Here is an 18,933-nt window from a genome sequence, read left to right as displayed (position 1 = left end):
CACAAAATATTATTCTAAGATTTCTTGGAAATGACTTGATTTTTAAAAATCTCACGAAAAGGACCCTTGATTTTTCAAATCCGCAAATTTTTTGTGTGTGTACCCTTTTATGTTTAAACTTGTTGAATTCAATTTATAATTTTGTCAAGCAAAACAATGACCAATCAGTTTCCTCACACTGAAGACTTGCAACTAATCCGACTCCCCGAAAGAATCAAAAAAGAATAATAAACAATCAGTTGAATTCAATAAATCGATTTTGACAAAATAAATCCTGTATTGTGCATAGGTTTCAAAATCATGCACCACCTGCTTAATATGTTACTTATTAAACAAAGATATCAAAAGCCGGTCTGATTAAATTTATATACATATTTAAATATATAATATACCTGTGCATCACATCGCATGGATTTGTATCTTTGTATTAAATTCCCTTTCTAAATCAAAGAGGCAAAGAGAGGTTAAAGGGACAATAATTAAACAACCTGATTTTAATGCAGTTTGTAATATAATTATAAAATTGTATTCTTGTTTCTTATTTTTTAAACGTACTTTTTTTAGAGCATGTGTTATCAAACCATGCACCATCAGCATTTTCAAAAAATTTTAAACAAGGGAGTAAATTTTAAATTTTGAGCACTGAAATATTCAAATGCTAATATGTATTTATTGTTGAATTAATAAACAATGAACTACTTCATCATTTAAATTGAGCTCTTTCAGAAGTTGTTATATTCGAATCGTCAAGTTTCTGAATAGCAAGATTTAGATTCTGATTTTCCTGATAACTTTTAAAAATATCCTGTTAAAGTTTTAGCTGTTATTTTAGAATACTTCATATGGCTGTGTAAAAGTTTTATTTATTACGTTGTATTTTAACATTGTAGGTTAATTACAAAAATAGCTGAGAATTGTGATACTCGTGATATTTTTACCCCATAATTCTCCGTTTTCAAGGTCTACTTTCAAATTCAAAATCTTTCAGGCTAATGACGCAAATCCTAAAGCCGCAGGGCTTCTTGTTCAGAATTTGTTTCTGCAAGTCTTTTTTCATATAAATAAGTTGTGGGTAATTAATTTTCATTGTTCCCTCGATGCAATTACTTAAATACGTGCACGGGCAAATTAAAAAACACTACGGTGTCTATTTCGTTACAAAAAAATTTACTTATTCGCGCATTTTAAAAGAAATTATTCAAAATTAAAGAAGTTAAAAAAAGGAGAAAAAAAAATCTAGGAAGATTTTGTAAGTGCATTTGTTTGTTTGTTGACTATTTAAAACCCACCTTTTAAATAAAATTAACAAATCGAATTATAGTAAAAGAAGATTGTTGTTCTGTTCCATAAGTATAAATTCGGAATTTATTTCGAGGATATTGTGTCATAACCATTTATATTATTTGAAAGAACGTCTAAATTTTAAAATCTTTTCAGAATTTTTTAAAATTTTTCCAGTTTCAGCCAAAGATTTTTTGCTAAAATTGTTCTTATTATCTATGAACTGAACAATCTTTAAAAGCGTGAAAAAAATAAATGTACAAACCTTTTTCCTTGAATAAATTGAAACGAAACCAATTTGATTGCTCAATGTACGATGGGGAAGGCAAGAGGGAATAACACACAGATTTTCACACAAAGCAAGTTTGTCTGCGAATCAATTCCTTAAATCTGTGTTTATTCAAGTCGCAAGCATGCTACGTCAGGATTAGCAGGGGATAAAACAGTGATTTATTTATTAATTTTATTATTATAATTTTGTGTTGATTTACGTTTTTCACCCATTTTTTCTTACAGTTTAGCTTTAAACTTAAATTTGTTGAATTTTTTGGCGACCGTACCATATCCAGATCAGTATCCTAGCGACACATTCTTCTATTCTTGGCTGGAACGCGCACAATGAAATGTTTTTTTGATTAGTGTGATTTCAACCCGACTGCTATTTTTTTAGAAAGTTTTATTTAATTACTCCTTACTGTTGCACATTCAATTTTATTTTTATTTTTTTAGCAATACATTTTTTAGTAATAACTTCATCTTCATACATCCTGTTTGGTTTTACCGTTTGATCTTTTCGGCACGGTCTTTTAGTAAAGTGGACATTTGCCGTTTCCTTTTTGACACATATATTCTCTGTACTCAGAAATGTCTGCTCTCGTCTTTGTTCTGCATTCCCAGGATAATGATACCGTATGTTGTCTGGCTAATCTGTAGATTTTTTCAAGGATTAACGACTAGTCTTATTAACATGGTAATTAAAAAATGTTTTGTTTTTTAAGACTATGTTTATAGTTCCTCTTTGTCTTATTTGCTGATTTACATTTATGATTGAGCCTCAATTTTATTCCTAAAATATGGAAAGTCTTGCTGATTCATGCAAAAAAGTGTGTTTGGCCAGAATAGCTCTCTAACTAACAATTTTTTTAAATTGCTGCGAAAGTGAATTCAAAATATCTCTAAAATTTGTTGTTTGCTATTAAAGTACGATATTCTGGCCGCACTCACAACAGAAAGGGCAGGCAAAGTAGTGCTTAAGCATCTTATTATCTCTATAATATTAACATTATTTTGTCTCTTTGTGCCCAAAATGGTACCGCAAGTAGCGAGGTGCACCCAATGCGATATAAAAAGACAGATAACCCTGTAGGTTTATTAATTGGCCACCGACAATTATCTTTATATTAATAGTAGTATTTTTTAAGGGTAGCGGGGTTGCTGCTTTGTGCTAAAGCTGAACATAATAGAGATGCCTGTTCGACAGGTTATATAAGGGACAGTCATGCTCGTGAATTTTTCACTGGGTACTCTCTATAGTTCGTAAACAAGTCTGTATAATAATAGTGGTCTGTCTGTGTGTTCAAAAAGGTTGTGCCGCAGCTTTAGTTTAATCCGGCTCTTCCGCACCTTGATTTAATTAACTAAACAGCAGTCTTGATTATATGCATAAACCAATTAAATAGCATTGCATCTTCTGCGTTAATTGTTTAGTATGTTAGACTTTTATAGATAGAAAAACGTTAACGAATGCCATTTTGGTTTGGATGTGGTGTAGAGGTGTTGAGTGGAAGGTTGTAGGTTTCGTTCTGACTGTTATCTTTCAAAACGTTTCTAAACTTTTTCCACGCGCTAACGACTATTCTATATTACAATAGCGGACTTTCCGTCTTAGTACTTGTTATAACAATAAGAACCTTGTCTAGGTTCATGATTTTCTTCGGCAAAGGGCAGCTACAATTTTCTAGGTTTTCTTTTTTTATAGCTCTATCTGCTTCTTTCTTGCTTCATTTTTTTTATTTAAAATTTGTGGAGCTTTGCTACCTTTTTTGGCTACGTACACATTGCAAACAAATCTTGGCCTTTATCTACCTACACGGACATCAAAAAACTTTCTATGTTCATGGATTATTGTGCATCTACATAATATTAAAAGCGTTCACACACAAGTATTAATTTATTGTGTTTAGTTACCGTAATGTTACTTTTTGGTATATGCTGAAAGTACAGCTAGCTATAAAAAACTAGCTAAAAAAACAAGCCACGGAATTCTCGAATTATTTCGTATGATTCTAACTTTACTTGTTGAATGGCGCTAGGCAGAAACGAGCGTAATGCAAACTTGAAACATCTGCCAGTTCATTGGCAGTATGCTCAATAGGTTTTAAAAATAGCAGCACGTGCCAAACACGTTTTTAAACGCACTCCTTTAATAAGAAGAAGCCAGTAATCTTTATACATGAGCATTGGATTTTAATATTAACGAAATCAGCCAGAGGAAAGTTGAGTCTTGATGTTACAGCCACTATGTTGTAACTTTTGAGATTTTGTCGTTTTATATATATATGCTAAACGCTTGACATATGTGTGAGAGAATTTATTTCATATGTAAACTTATTACTACATGTGCCATTATAGATAAAAAAAATGAATTTAAAGAGCTGTTTCGTCAAACTGTTCAAGCCTAGAGACGCAACACCATTGCCTTGGAAAATGCTCTCTGCAATGCTAATCGTTTTGGTAAGGAACTTTGTTGATATAATTTCGTAGTGAGGAGAGGAGGAGGTAATCAAAGTCTACGCGATGCCAGTGCCTTTAGATAATTGTTTGAAAAACAAACAGTCGAACAATACTAATTCTCCAAGAAGAAAAGAAGAAAAAAATTAATTCTTGTACTACTCGTTCCCTATTGTCATATCTTTACACAATGCTTGCCACAAGGGCAGGCAGGGATAATCAGGGTAGCTTTGACTTTCGCAAAATTTCGCGTTTCGAAATGATGAAACTAAGTGATTTACATCTCAGTAGCCTTACTTTACATTTACACGATTTACATCTCAGTAGCTTAAATTTGCTTATAGGCTTTATTCTTGAATAAAACAATATTGAATACATCAATATCGTGGCTGTTCGAATACCAGAATCAGTACCGATTTCAATGATACAATGAGAAATAATGTCGCCTTTGTGCAGAGAAGGAAGTTGCATAATTAGGTTTAACATTATGGTGGTAAAGTCAGCCAAGTGACGTGAATCAGAAATTGGCTAAGTGAAGAGATCTACTTTTCGTACGCGATTAAAAAGCTATACAACACGAACATCTCATTTGCTTTGTCTTTTTTCCAAAGCACTAAATCAGAGATTTTGTAATAGAATCTTACCTATTGGTGAGATATATAAATGTTCTTCTTGTGATCCTCATTTCAACAAAGTATACCTTCGTATCCTTTTATTTTAAGAGTTATTCGAAAGTTTTGCCCAACACAAGAACAATTTCAAATCATCCCTTTCTTTTGACTGTATTCACATTTCAAAGCCTACTTGGAAAGTCCCTTTAATATTTTAGATACTCAAAACGATGAATGCGACAATGATCTTTGCATTCCTACCAAAATTGGTGAAGGCAAGTTTGTTTAGAGTCTATATTATAATAGCAATCTTTTCGTGTGTGAGCGAATATGGTAGCTGCAAGTTTGTGAATTCCTGTGGTTTTTTTGCTATAGTAGTTGAATAAAATCTGACTGAAAATCTCCTCTTTGAAAAATAAATTGTGTTTCTAAACACATTTCTTTTTTAAATAAACAACGTTTTTATTCATGAAATAAGTTTTGTTTATGAAGTTTAGAAAGTTGTGTGGAAAACAGCAATGATATTCAAATGACAAACAGCAAGCTGCAATGATAAATATTGTCTTAAAACGGTGATCATGGCAACGTAGAGATTTGACTCTCTAAAAACTCCGCAGTGAGACATTGTTACAAGTAATAGACAAAATATACATTGACCTTTTAGATAACTATAAGGTGCAAAAGAACACAGGATAAGAAAAAAACATCGAAAGGACAATAGGTGCCGGAATAGTTGATAGTGGTCACTAAATTAAAAGTGTGTTCTACTTAGTCGGGACCTTGTGTAAACGAGTCGTTGGTGAACAGAATTTGAGATTACAAGTACTAAGCCTATGTTTGTATATATCCAGACATTTAGATAAGAAAAGAAGGAATACCTTATAATTATTTCAGATTTAACGCAACAGGAAGTAACAAATAGCTGAAAAGTCATGTGCAATGCTTATTTTGGTATGTCACTCGTTGGGATGGTGGGAGAAGGGTAGAACAGAGGAATGACATGAGGTGTTGAATTTTGAATCAGATGTTGGAGTTTGTTAAAGTTTAAATAGAGGTGGAAATCAAGGGAGATTAATTTGCCTGATTTAGTGTATTTATGTCGTAATGCAGTATAAGGAAATATCTACGGAATATGTGAAAATAACATTTTCTTACATCTGGTCTAAATAAGGGCTCCTGAAAATCATAATGAAATAATATTTTTTTTAAAATGCTGCGAATTTGTATGACCAGTTTTTATAATTTATTTAGTCTTTTGGAACATCAGAAGCTGATACAGGTGAGTGTAATTATCTTAGAAATGCAAACAATTCTACACAGGTTAAAGAAAAGACAGTGTTACAAAAAACAATTACTTTCGATAATACAAATAAAATGGGTTTCTATACATTCCTGTAATGTTTAAGGCATTAAAGTTAAGAAATTCTGAATCTTAGTCGCAATTTCAAAAATTAGTTTCAAAAAAATGCTTTCATTGCTCTGCTTTAACTAGTTTTTCAGTTTCCTATGTTTGTCAAACTTACTAAGTTTCCCATATTTCTAAAATTCAATAATGCTGCTTAAGTATTGTTGTTTAGGCTTCCATTTTAATAGTGGTTGGAAATTACTTTGTTAATCAAACTATTTTTATAGAAGCTTGCTATTTCTAGGCAATTCTTGTGTTATATCTAAAGGTTACATAACTTTTTATTGTGTAAATAAAGAAATGCCCAAAGCGTTGCTAAATTTTTTTTCCAATCTGAATCATTTCTTAAAAAAAGTTAAAGAAAACATAATACAACTAGCTTTAAATAGTCTAATTTTTGGTCATCATGGGAAGATGGGATATCTATCACCTGAATTTTATTAGTCGATCTTTTTTTAATTAAAGAACATTCCAATATTTATATTCGATAATTATAAATATATTGTACGCATAATCTTCTTTAAATATTTTTTATTAGGCTATTATGCTGGTATCATTGCATCTTCTATGGGTTTTGGACAAACAATCTTCAGGTACTTCTCATTGAATATAAAGTACGTGTGTGAACTTAAAAATAAACGTAGAAGAAATCTCACCCATTTTTCAGCAGCAAATGATTGCATGTTTTTTTAGTAATTTTATCAATACTTTATTACATATATTTTATAATTTCTAAAAATATCTTCAAATGAATGGATTGTAAGTGACGTGATCAAAATTCATTACCGTATCTGTTCAGTTTATTTAATTACTCGATGAACCTTAGGGTACTTTTATCTGCGTCATTGCTTTAGATCAACAATCGCTAAAATAATTTTTTTTTAAAGAATAGTTATTTTTATTGCTGCGTTTCAACGGTGGTGCCTAGCCAATAATAACTAAAATAAATAATTTGTAAGCCGATTGAGATAACCGTAAATTAGGACTTCTATAATAAGGTGTTGAGAGGTGTCAACTACATGATGTTTTATTCTGAGTGTTTGACGTCATTTGACCGGCAAAGATTCGATGACATAGTTCCACTGCTATCTCCTAGTTTATACTTAAAATGTCCTTAGTTTTTTTTCTTGACTTTAGTCAGATTCATTGTTTTAATTGCGGTTATTTTCTATTGCTTTTATTGGTTTGCATTTGCTTGTATATTTCCCTACCCTAATGTAAAAAATTTCGCGCTTAGTATTAAAGCCTTTTTAACAGCATTAATGTTAGTCCTTTAACCTTACAGTTTGATGTGGGGGTACATTGCAGATGTTAAAGGAAAGAAACCAACCCTCATCGCTTCAGCATCTTTACTCATGTTTACCACTTTAGCATTTGGATTCACTAGTAACTTTGATTGGGCTGTTACTACGCGATTTATGCAAGGATCATCGTTAGGTTAGGATATGTTTTAACTAACCAAACTGTTCTTTTTTTCATAACCGGGATACTGTTCTCAGCCCCACAGTGACCTTCTAAGAAGTATAAAATTAGCATTTTGGTCTCGCAAGGTCTTACTTTCCTCGCCAAAATGTAAAGCATTAGAGCAACAAAAATGTTTTCCGTAAAGAAGAAGTCTAAAACGTTCATTTCTGCTTTAAAGACAAAAGATTAGCTTATATTTTTTTTATCATTACTTTCGTTATTATTGTGTTGAAAAAATGTTTTTCTTGGTGTGGCGATTGTGAATAAGGCGAAGACAATAATACAGAATTTAAAAAGTTAGATGCATAAAAAGTTCAGGAAGTTGGATACAAAAGAAATTTGTAACTGTTTTTAACCTAGCAAATTATTCAATTCATTCAGCCTCGAATAAAGTTTTTCCCTTCAAAGTAATTTTTCTCATGTCCAAGTCTTTATATATTATAAGAGAAATATTGGATAATATCTCAATTTTCTTTCTAAAATTACTGTTGTTGGGATTTTTCTGAAAAATGAAACACAGTTTAAGTGTTCTTAAAAAAAGTAATATCACAATGTTGTTTACATTTTAAAATTTTTATAATTTCATTTCAAATAATAATGTTTTATTTCTTTAGGTATTTCTCTAATCTCCAAATCAATAATTGCAAATGCTTGTGATGATACAAATATGGCGTTTGCCATGTCAATCTTATTTTCGACAGTTTCGGTTGGTTTTATTATTGGACCAAGCGTAGCAGGTGTGTTCTTATTAAAATTGATTGAATTAATTAATTACAGTGAATAGAAATGAATTAGCGAATGAAGTTTTCTTTCAATCTTTTTTTTGCATAATTATAGCATGCTCTCTATGTCTTTCGATAAAACATAGTCACAAGAAAAAGAGTAGTCTGGGTACTCGGCCATTCCATGCCACAATGAATAGGTAGTTCAAGAATATGGGGTGGCCGGAATATAAGGCACCAATTTTGTAAAAAAGGCTGTGAAAGGGAGAATTTGACACTTGTTAGCTAGCTAGCTAAATAATTTTTACTTATTAGTTAGAAGCTAGCTATAGCTGGAGAATTGCAGGATTAGTTTCTGACTAAAACTGTGATGAATTGTTTCACCAATTTTTTTCAGGAAAATATAAACTAGATTGTTTAATAACCTGGTATTTAGTTAGCTATACATAGATAATTAATATATTGTTTTTGTGGTTCCCCAGCTGTTAAAACTAGTTATCGTTTTTATATCTGCTTAAGGGATATAGCTGATATTATATAGCAAAATGTTTAATCTTTGTTTGATTAGCATCAAGTTTTCAAACATGTTGTTAACAGTATAGCTAGCTTTAATCCACTCCTTTATCTATATCTTTGCAGCTGAGGGTGCAAATAACATTTCCATAGGTAATTCTAAAAATGTTGCAGGAAAGTCAATATTTTCCTTATTAAAAAAAATTTGGTTAAGTCAAAAAAACATGTTTTTTCAATGTTAAAAAACAATGTCATTAAAACAGCTATAAATTAACAGCTACAAAATTATAAAAAACATTATTATGGCTTTTCTGATAAAAAACTTCTCCCAATTTCATAGGTAGTCAATAGTCATATTGAACTATCCAAAATATATTGTGCACGATATGTATATAGTGCTGACGAAGAGCAGTAAATTTTGCAGGTACTAACGTTGTTGGATGATTAATAAAAGTCAATCAATATCCTGTAACACTAACTGAATTTTATAAAAAGAGCCTGAAAATGTAGAATTTGTTTATTTTAAAAATACCATAATTAATTCTAAAAACAGTTTTTCCAAGGCATATAGGGTTGTGTGGTATGATTTACCATTTTGCATATATATATACACCTTAAACTATCGCTTGTTGTCATATTCACGACTTAAGATATCAGAAAATGTCCAAAAAGTTATCTCCAAAAACGTTTATTTCCTCAATTTAATTAAAACAAAGGCTTTTTGTTAGAGCAGAAAGTTAAATAATACTCTGTTCTCCTATGTAACAGTAATAATAATATATATGGTTAGGAAAAAAATGATACGGTTGTTAATGTTAAAATGTTAAATTCACAAAAAGCGCTTTGGATTTCCTGCAGTAAAGTGTCTCTCCGTTTTTATTTGGTGCCCTTAAAAGTAATCTGGGTCCTAAAAAATCTAGGAACCGAGTTATTTCCGGGAGCGAAGTGCTATGGTACGAGAATGCAGACTATTTTCTTTCTTATAAATTTTAATAAAGTCTATTTGGATCTGTCAATGTTTCAGTGGTAGCATGGATTTATATAGTATGTTTTTACAGTAAATATTTACTTCTTTATAGGTTTTTTGGCATTCCCGTCTGAAAAATATCCAGATACGTTTCCTGAAGGTTAGCAATTGTATAGCTTCCAACTTCTGCAACAATTCATTTGTTCAGAATATTTGCGCTGCAACACGAAAGAAAATAGTTGATGTTTTATTTATTTTTTTAGATTCTGTTTTTGGAAGATTTGGTATTCTTCTCCCAAATTTACTTCTTGCTATCGGTTTTTCAATTGGCATCATTCTTCTTGTGTTATTTATTCCAAATGAATTCAGGTATAACTGGAACATCACATTTGTTTAATATAGTATTGCTTGTTTATAGTTCTTCGCCGAATGACACTGGAAAATAAAACAAAACAAAACAAAACAAAATGAGCCTTCAAATTTATTGTTTTTATGTCACGTTTGTTCTTAGATTCTCATTTACTGCTTTCAATTAAACAGCGGTAATGAAATAATATCCACTAGTAGAGAATATACTTGTACTTAAGGGGACAATAAAAAGGAGAAACACGTGACGTTTTGCAAAAAAATACAAACGACAGAATAAAAATTATTGTATAGCAAAAGGGATATCAAGAAAAAAAGGGATATCACATAAAATGCCTAGTTAACCTTGAAATCATTGCATCATGTTATTTATTCTAGTCAATTGAGTTTGCTAATTCCCTTTTTTTCTTGAGAACATGCAGGAGAAATAGCAAGAGGGATTGACATTGCGACTTGTTTTTTAGGGTTGACTATCCCACTTCTTACCCCAGTCCAGTGGGGATGCGAAGCTTGCTTTTTTGGCTTTAGGATTGGCGATTCTGCTGCCATTAGTCAAAAGGAGTCACGAACGGGCGTTTTCCATTTTTTCTTGTCTCCAAAATTCATCGACTTTTGACTCATAAGATCCTGGCAATAGGCTGGTGTTGTCTTTGGACTGGTCTATGGCAGCTGCTAAATTTGTTAGGCCCATTACCACGCGAAAAGCTACTACCAGAACACTACAAGTTCTAGGGCACGGATTGTTGCCTGGAACAGTTCACCTATTACATTCCTTAAAAATTATTTATTTAAGGATATTCTCTTTATGATAAGTTTGCTTAATGTATTCGATTGTGTCTGTTGTGTGTGTGTATGTGTGTTGCTTATATTATTGTTTTCGTTTGTTCTGATATTCTAGGTGTTATTTAGGGGTTAGTCTAAATAGTCATTGTAGTTAACTTTGTGGGACGAGACGTCAGTTAGGCCTTAACACTTTTAGTCTTATGAAATGACATTTACGTCAATATGCAATAACTAAGCCTGTATTAACGGTTTATGAGGACATAACCAGAGAATATTGACCGATTTTATGGAAAACGTAGACAGATGCCAATGTTCTCTTATAATGACAAACTTAGCAGTTAAGATATGGATTATTACGATTATTACTTGTTTTTTTTTATCTAAATTAAAGAAATTAGGAAAGTTTAGGTACATCCATATATCAATCCACGTTTCTTAACTACCTTAACACGAGTGAGAAATGACTAGGTAAATTAATCGAAATGTATTTTAGTGTAGAATCTTCTCATCCAAGAGGATTTTTTGTGTAAATGTAATGAGTTGTAAAACAAGACAATGATAATTCTAAATCAGAGCAAAGATGGACCTTTAATATATTTAACACGTAAAAAGTTTTCTTCAATGTGTTTCAAATGACATCCCTCATCCTTTTGCTTATAAACCAGTGATTCTAATTTTTTTAATGTTGAAGTTATTTGGTTTTGTGCATTGTTTACTCTTCAAGTACGTGTTAAGGGAATTATTTTCGAAAGTAAGATAAATTAAACGGCTTTCACAAGCCGCAACGTAGCAAAATAAATTGCATGGTCAGCTAGATATTATTAAACAGTTATTAGACAATCGCTTGAAAAAGAATACAAGGATTGTACAATACCCCAGTGAATGATTTGATGTTTAGTCCTAAAAATAAGAAAGTATCATTGGTTTGGTGGGTGATAAACATGAAAAACATTTATCATAACCAACCAAACCAAACGTTAGTTCTCCTTTGAAATAGAGCAAAAATAATAACACAGTGAAAAAGTATTTCTTCCAAAGAAAAGTACATATACATTTAATGATGCTTGTGCAACTACCTCATTTGTTAAATATAAAGTTAATTGGAAAGGTGCATTAATAATTAGCCTTAGGTGACATTTTGGTGGCTTTATTCTTTTTAGATTTTTAAGCAAAGAAATTAAAGTTAGTTAAATATTTTCTAGTAGAGATCTATTAAAGCGTGTCATGGTCAAATTGTGTCAAATTACTTCCATACACTATAAAAAACTTCTTAAAGATTTTTGTAGCTATAACAAGGCACCAATATGAACATATAACGATTTAAGTTTTTAACAGTTATTTTCTATCTAAATGAGCAATATCTTTCATAATGTGTATGCCCAACCAAACTTAAGCAACGAAATATACACCTTGGAGCAGTAACAACATTGAAAAACTCATTGCAAAAAACAAGTTGAATTTAATGGAGTGGGCCAATTTATCGCCCTCTTGGCATATTGTGTGCTTAAACATAAAAAGGGCGTCAGAAAAGCTTGAATTGAAAGGAATAACGCAAAAAGAATTTTTAGTGGTAAAATAATTAAAATGGAAAATATGGGTTCTTTACTTTGCTGTCTTTGTGGTGCAATTTTATTCTTTTTCAATTAGTCAGCGCCATAAATTAAGGCGATCATATGTTACCTATCAAAAACCCTGGGAATGGCAATCCCCACAACCTAGATAGGGTTAAGTTACCAATTAACAGAACCAAAACATTAAAATGCATGTTTAAACAGAACCATTTCAAAATTGATGCTCATTATCTGCACAATATCTGCACATTATTTATAGGTTTTGTGAAGAGACATGCGTTTCTTAGGTGATAATAAGATTTCGGAAGACGCGTATCTTACCCATACGTCTATAATTTATCATCTAGGAATAAAAATGAAAGAACACCATTATTCGAATCGTTAACTCACAGCCAAAGGAATTCAACTGCTCGTGCAACTGAAAATAAAGTAACAAAAACGCAAAGCTCACTTATGACGCTTAAATTACAAGAGAAAGGTAAAGTTCAACAACGTGGTTGGAAGGCATGGTTAGCTAAAATAAAAACATATAAGCTAATAAAATTACTTCGGTAAGAGTATCATTATTTATACTTAAAGGTTTTCTATCATTCTTCTTATCAAGACAACTTGGGAGAAGCAGAACGTTTTCTCTCTGAAAAGGAGCTTAATTAATAACCATTCTCAATTAACGGAAGTTTTGTTAAGTTTGCAACTGTTAGGAACTGACCTAATATTGTATTGTATTTATTTACATTTACAAAATGTTTGACCTCTTCATATGCACTGTTGCAATAAAAACAAAGAAAAGAATGTGAATTATGGGAAAAGGCTTGGAAAAACATTGGTGGGGTGATTTTATCGTTTCTTGTCTTTATTCAATGTCCGCGTGCTCTGAGAGGGGAAATTGTTTGACTTGTAAACCCTATTCATCAGCACTGTTTGCAACTCTCGATAAATGATGGACTTATCATCTTAATTTACTATCTTTTATTTTTGAACAATTAAATTTGTTTTTTAAAAGAGATTGAGTTTATTATTGCGGTGGCTTCATTGTCAACAAAGATATTTTCAAATTTTAAAAAGAATTTCAAAAGAATTTAGGTATCGATATAACTCAGTTTGGATTTTACACTTGGTCCTGAGAATCTTTATCCTTTATATAAAAAAAGTTTGATTCACTTTTAATGTTATGAATGTGCTCTCAAACGCAGATGGAATCAGCATTACTATAAAATATATTGCCAGTTTTAAAAAGGACCTTGTGGGAGTGTATAGTATACTAAAATATCAAGATCATGTGGCAACATTGAATTTTATTCTCAGCTTGTCCGCACTTTTTTAATGTTTATGTCAGCGTAGGATAGCAATATAGATTCTTGTGGCGTCCCTTTTTTTTTTTTCTTTTAAGTTGTAAAGCTTTACAAATTTTGTCCAAAACGTCTTGATCAAATTGTCTGATAAACAACCGTCTCTTGAACTTTCTTTACTTGAGTTATAATATATTTCCTTTATTGCGAAATTGTTATGTCTTCCGGGCCTTTTGTTTACAACTTCATTTCGTCTTGTTTTTTAGCTTAAAAGATTACGCACAGGTCAATTTAGTATATTTTGTTAGTGGAGTCATCGCACTTGGAAATCATGAATTACTTCCACTGTTTTTGGCTAGTTCTGCTGAGTATCGTAAGTAACATTTGAATAAATTGCCTTTTTATTCTTATTAAATTTTCAGAAATATTGTTTAATATTTCCCCAAGGTTGAATCTAATTCGACCTAAAAACAGAAATTAGATTAATACTTTATTCGTTTAAACTTGGTTCCTTACACTTTTAGATGGTATGGGCTTCTCTACCTCAAAAATTGGGCTAACACTTCTGATGGTGTCGGTGTGTTTCCTTCCACCTCAGTTGTTAATTGTACCCAGAGTAAGTTAGGGTTTTTAAAATATCATTTGACTAAAGCAGTCCTTACATGGAACCGAGATGTGATTTGCTCGAATTGTTTTCATAGAATATTGAATACAAGGGTTCTTTAAACAAAATGATTTTTTATAACTGATACAATACAAGTAGACAGCGTTAGAATACTTTTTGACGTCACCAGTCACCAGAAATCATAAATTCTCAAAGCTGTTTCCGAGTTCAGCGGAATTTTTAAAAACGTTGTTTAACTAGTCATTTTAAATAAAAATTATTATGTAATGTATTGTTAATTTCTTGTATTTGCATGTTTAGGTTCTAAGACGTTACGGATCGAGAAAGGTAGGTGTGCAAAGTACATTGGTGGAATTGATGTTTAAAGTGTTTAAATGTGCTACGAAAAAGCTTAAGAAATATATCCGTCATCAGTGCTACACTTCTTCCTCACAATTCTGAAAAACATTGTGTAATAACCAGATCAATCAGAAGGTCAAGCATATAGAATCTGCAAATATAGGGTTGTTCAAATTGAATCAAACTTGGCACACTTAAAGTAGGTCATAAAGGAAAAAATGGCAGAAATAAATAGCTTGAAATTTGTTAAAAATGCCACTATCGGCTTAAAATTCAATTAATTTTGTTCCCGAGCGCATTTCTGCATTCTGTTTAAAGTTTCTGAAAGCTTAATAAAAGTTATTTAACACGTTTTCTGGTTTTTACGTGGATCGCATAAAAATTGCCCGAAAATCCATTTTTTATGATTTTTGGGAAAAATCTGTGAAAATCGGATTGATCACGTGGGCAAATAATGCAAAATAATTTTTCTTAATAAAACAAAGTTGTGTTGCAAGTTTGAAGTTCTAAAGATAACCCAAACAGGAGTATTAAATTTTCCCCATTATAAAGATTTCATAGAGATGTTTAGAGGTAGTTTCGAGTACTGGCCGATGTTGAAGCCTCTGAAAAGTATCGGACCTAAAAATTTTGCATGCAGGTGTCTAATAGATATAAATTGAAACTCAGTAAGTTTTATGGCCATTTAATATAGCAATGAGGAATTTTTGAAAAAAAACCGCCAGGGGGCGGAATCCCCCCCCCTGAATAGGGTTAAAAACAAGGAAAGTGCTTATTTTATAATTGGTTATTTTTTTTTCATTTTTCAGTTATAAATGGGTAGGAGATATCCAGGATGATATTGTTTTAGTTTGCATTGCTCATAAACGTTTCACTAAGTTACTTATGTCAGTAAAGTCAAAAATCAACATCTCTTTTCGTAGCCCTTTCAATGCTCTTAATGGAAGTGACATTTTGTAACCTTCCCTACTTATTATCATTTGTTATATTTATACTTAAGACACTTATTAGCTGCAATTCTTTATTGTCGTTATGCTTAAGATTTCGCTTTAGTTAACTTTTTGTTCTTTTCTCTATTTAAAAACCTCATTGTAAGTAGCTATTTATTATTATGTTTAAGATCCTTATTGGAGGTAATCTTTTATTCGCATTCATATGTCCATGGACACCCATTTTGGTTAATACTATTTGCAACAGGTATGTCATTCGTAACAAGCTTCTTCCAATTTTTTTTTCATTGGAGTTTAACCTTGGCTGCGTATAGTTCTTCGCCTGGCAAACCCTTGAGGGAAAAGAGAGACAGAAATACACTTCTATTTGCGTTGTGCTAGCTGGTAGTGAAATTTTATTTCTAAATTTATGTGGTATGACGAAAAATTATGCCAGAAATAAAATAACTTACTATGGTTGGATTTCAATCAGTTAGTAGATGTGTTGGCAGCAATAAAAAGTTTATTCGCCTGTTGAAGAAGGAGAAAATAATTAAACGCCTTTGCTTATTGACCACTACAAATAGACATTTTACCACATTTAAACACATTTGCTAGATATACTTTGTAAGTTTTATTGCCAGGAATCTGCGATATAATTGGCTGGGAGAACGCCATTCAATATTGTTTTTTACAAAAAGACATTTTGCGCTCCCAATTTTTTTGAATTTGTAAACACTAAAAAAATGAATATAAATTTAATAAGCATAGAATTCACTCAATATAATATATATTTGCAGAAATGCTGCATGGATGGCTGTGGTAGTTGTTTCATTTCTGCAAAGAACATCTGTGTCAGCTGGTTTAGTTTCAATTAATATTCTGATCAATAATTCAGTTACACCAGACCTTTTGGGATCGGCAAATGGCTTTTCAATGATTTTCTTCTCGCTTGGAAGGTAACTCCTGCATAATTATATTGTATGAGTCTGTCCAAGTAGCTAGCATGTAAGGTAATACTTTACATCGATCAAGATTGGATAAAGTTATTTTGACTCTGTTAGCTTGCCTGTTTGTGTGCTGTGTTTATTTACTGTGCCACACAAGACATCAGTACAAAAAGTGCTTATGTCTTGTGTGATACTATATTTATGTTCGTGTTTGTTTCTCTTTCTGATTTCTTGTTTATTTTATTGATTTCCTTGTTTTATTATTTTATTGTGTGATTTTTTCTTGTTTAGGATGATCGCACCACTTATCGTCGGCAGCACGTATTCTTGGTCACTTAAAAACATCCGCGACGTCTCGTCTAATAGTAATCCTATTGGATTTCCGTTCGATCAACATTTTTCTTTTTATGTTTTGTCGTTGATGTCTATATTAAATAGTTTTTTTGCTTCGAGAATTTCAACCGGATTGGACAAAAAGAAGAAAGTTTCTCCTGAAGTAAACGGTGAACAGGAATGCAGTACAAAGATTTGACTTTCTGATAAGACTATCATCTTTCTTGTTGCTATTGATATTATATATAAAGTTAGGAATCCTCTTTTACCGTCAGTTAGTGCACGGTAACAGGTTTTAGTAACAAAGAAGGGAACCTGGCATCAAAACGTCTGGTTAAGCCACAAGTAACTCTGTGATCCGGTGTTGGATGCCACGTTGAGTGCATAATAAAATCATAAACTGTGCCGCATATCTAGGTGCAACGCTTTGCAAAGGTGAAATGAAAACAAAGTTGAGAAACTGATATTCTGTCATAGCAAAAACAATTATTATGTTTTAAAGAAAAAGTTGTTATTTAATACTGTTGTAGCCATAACTGCATTTGGCTACTTTCACTTTTTAGTTAGAGGTAGCTAGCTAGGTAACAGGACCCACCCTCGGCACATTTAGCTGACAAAAAATTAGATTATTGAGGATAACACAGATATCAAAGCTAGCTAGCTGGATTTTTAGGATGCTGGAAAATTTACGTTCTTCGCCAAAATCTTAAGATTGGCTTTTAAGGTTCGTAGGTGGCTAAAAAACATGATGGTAAATGTGAAGACGTGACAATGAAGAAATTAAAACTATGAAGTTTTAGCTAGCTACAAGAGATAGGTAAACAAAAGTGTGTACAAACAGAAAAACTGGCCAAAATGTTTTGAAAAAAGCTGCTTTTTTGGTTAAAAGTATCGCAAAGATAAAAAATAAAGCAAACAGTTTAGAAACTTTCCATTCTCTAGCACTGAGTTGCTTCGATCTTCTTGCAAAATTTTAGACAGGTTTCGTTGGAGCGTAAAAGATTTGTAAAGGATTCTAAAGAGTCTTATTTTTTGACCGGTCATTTATGTAATAATCCTTCCCAGGTTTTATTTTAGAGATTAATAGAGAAGAGAAGTTAAAAGAAAACATAAAAGTGTTTGCTACTTGTCTCTTTTTTGAATTACGAGCTTGGCGTCCAAAGCAGTAGCTGTAGTAGACAAAAACCTTAACAAATCAACTGTGCTAACCGTAAACTTCCATTTATCAGGAATTAAAACTGCTACGGATATATAGTTTGATGACTGCGTCAATGAATTTGCATTATGTAGAGCTTGAAATGAAAGGATCTTTTTCACCATAGGCGAATTTTGAGGCAAACGGAACATGCGCATATTTTTTGCAATGCTAAAAAAGGAAAGTCAGTGGTCTTGGTGATAAGTACGGTCTGATAACTTTTCCGTATATTTGTCGTGTTTGCAAGTTATATGTTAGAGCAATGATTTAGGTATATTCCAAGGATTTTTGGCTAATTCTAAGGCTAAAAATTCTTAGAAACTGGATTTGGTAAAATATGTACAAATTTGTCTTGCTCAGTGATACAAAACTGTGTAAGTATTAGACACTTCACATATTTAATTTATGCAAATCAATTTACAGGCTTTATCAAATGGCTAAAAATATTAAGACCAACATAAGCAGAAAGCAACACCACAAAAATGCATATATATGTAAATAGGCTTTATTAATTTTATTACATCATAACAACAACAACAAGGGAAACAATAACAGATATATGCAATAGTTAAAAAAATGACGAGATTATATCGAGATTTTATGTAGGTATAGGCCAGCTACTTAATATTTAAATCGTAAGCAGCAACAGCTAATTAAAAACAAACTCACAACACAAAGTACAAAAAGGAAAGAATCAACACTGATTTAGAACATTTAGTCAAATATTCAGCCCTATTAGTTTAATAGAAAGCAAAATACTGTTTTTATTTTCCGGTAAAACCATTTGGCAACTTGTTAAGCTATGACTTCTGGCTGAAACGTGCAAGATCTTGAATCAAACTTGAAAATACTTCGTAGCT

The 18,933-nt window shown here is 31.7% G+C and overlaps 1 protein-coding gene across 2 annotated transcripts; it reads left to right on the top strand.

The window, feature by feature from the left end:
* The first annotated feature begins 3,899 nt into the window (after window positions 1-3,899).
* Window positions 3,900-18,728, top strand: LOC130636535 (uncharacterized). Of its 2 annotated transcripts, XM_057446282.1 has the most exons (14): window positions 3,911-4,014; window positions 4,841-5,901; window positions 6,566-6,620; window positions 7,313-7,464; window positions 8,106-8,228; window positions 9,806-9,853; window positions 9,957-10,062; window positions 12,761-12,964; window positions 13,969-14,075; window positions 14,227-14,318; window positions 14,628-14,654; window positions 15,787-15,863; window positions 16,396-16,554; window positions 16,837-18,728. In XM_057446282.1, exons 3-14 carry the CDS (start codon window positions 6,595-6,597, stop codon window positions 17,075-17,077), a joined length of 1,362 nt encoding a protein of 453 aa, XP_057302265.1. In that variant the 5' UTR covers window positions 3,911-4,014; window positions 4,841-5,901; window positions 6,566-6,594; the 3' UTR covers window positions 17,078-18,728. The 2 variants fall into 2 exon arrangements, with proteins under 2 accessions (XP_057302264.1, XP_057302265.1); XM_057446281.1 differs by having other exon boundaries at window positions 3,900-5,901.
* The last annotated feature ends 205 nt before the right edge of the window (window positions 18,729-18,933 follow it).

This window comes from Hydractinia symbiolongicarpus, chromosome 3, assembly GCF_029227915.1.
Source record: "Hydractinia symbiolongicarpus strain clone_291-10 chromosome 3, HSymV2.1, whole genome shotgun sequence".
NCBI classification, from domain to species: Eukaryota; Metazoa; Cnidaria; class Hydrozoa; order Anthoathecata; family Hydractiniidae; genus Hydractinia; species Hydractinia symbiolongicarpus.
This window is presented reverse-complemented; position numbering and strand designations above follow the sequence as displayed.

Coding starts and splice junctions, on each gene's coding strand:
- LOC130636535 (XM_057446281.1), top strand. CDS start 6,595: ATGGGTTTTGGACAAACAATCTTCAG. Junction 8,229..9,805: donor TATTGGACCAAGCGTAGCAG/GTGTGTTCTTAT, acceptor ACTTCTTTATAG/GTTTTTTGGCATTCCCGTCT. Junction 14,076..14,226: donor GGCTAGTTCTGCTGAGTATC/GTAAGTAACATT, acceptor TTACACTTTTAG/ATGGTATGGGCTTCTCTACC.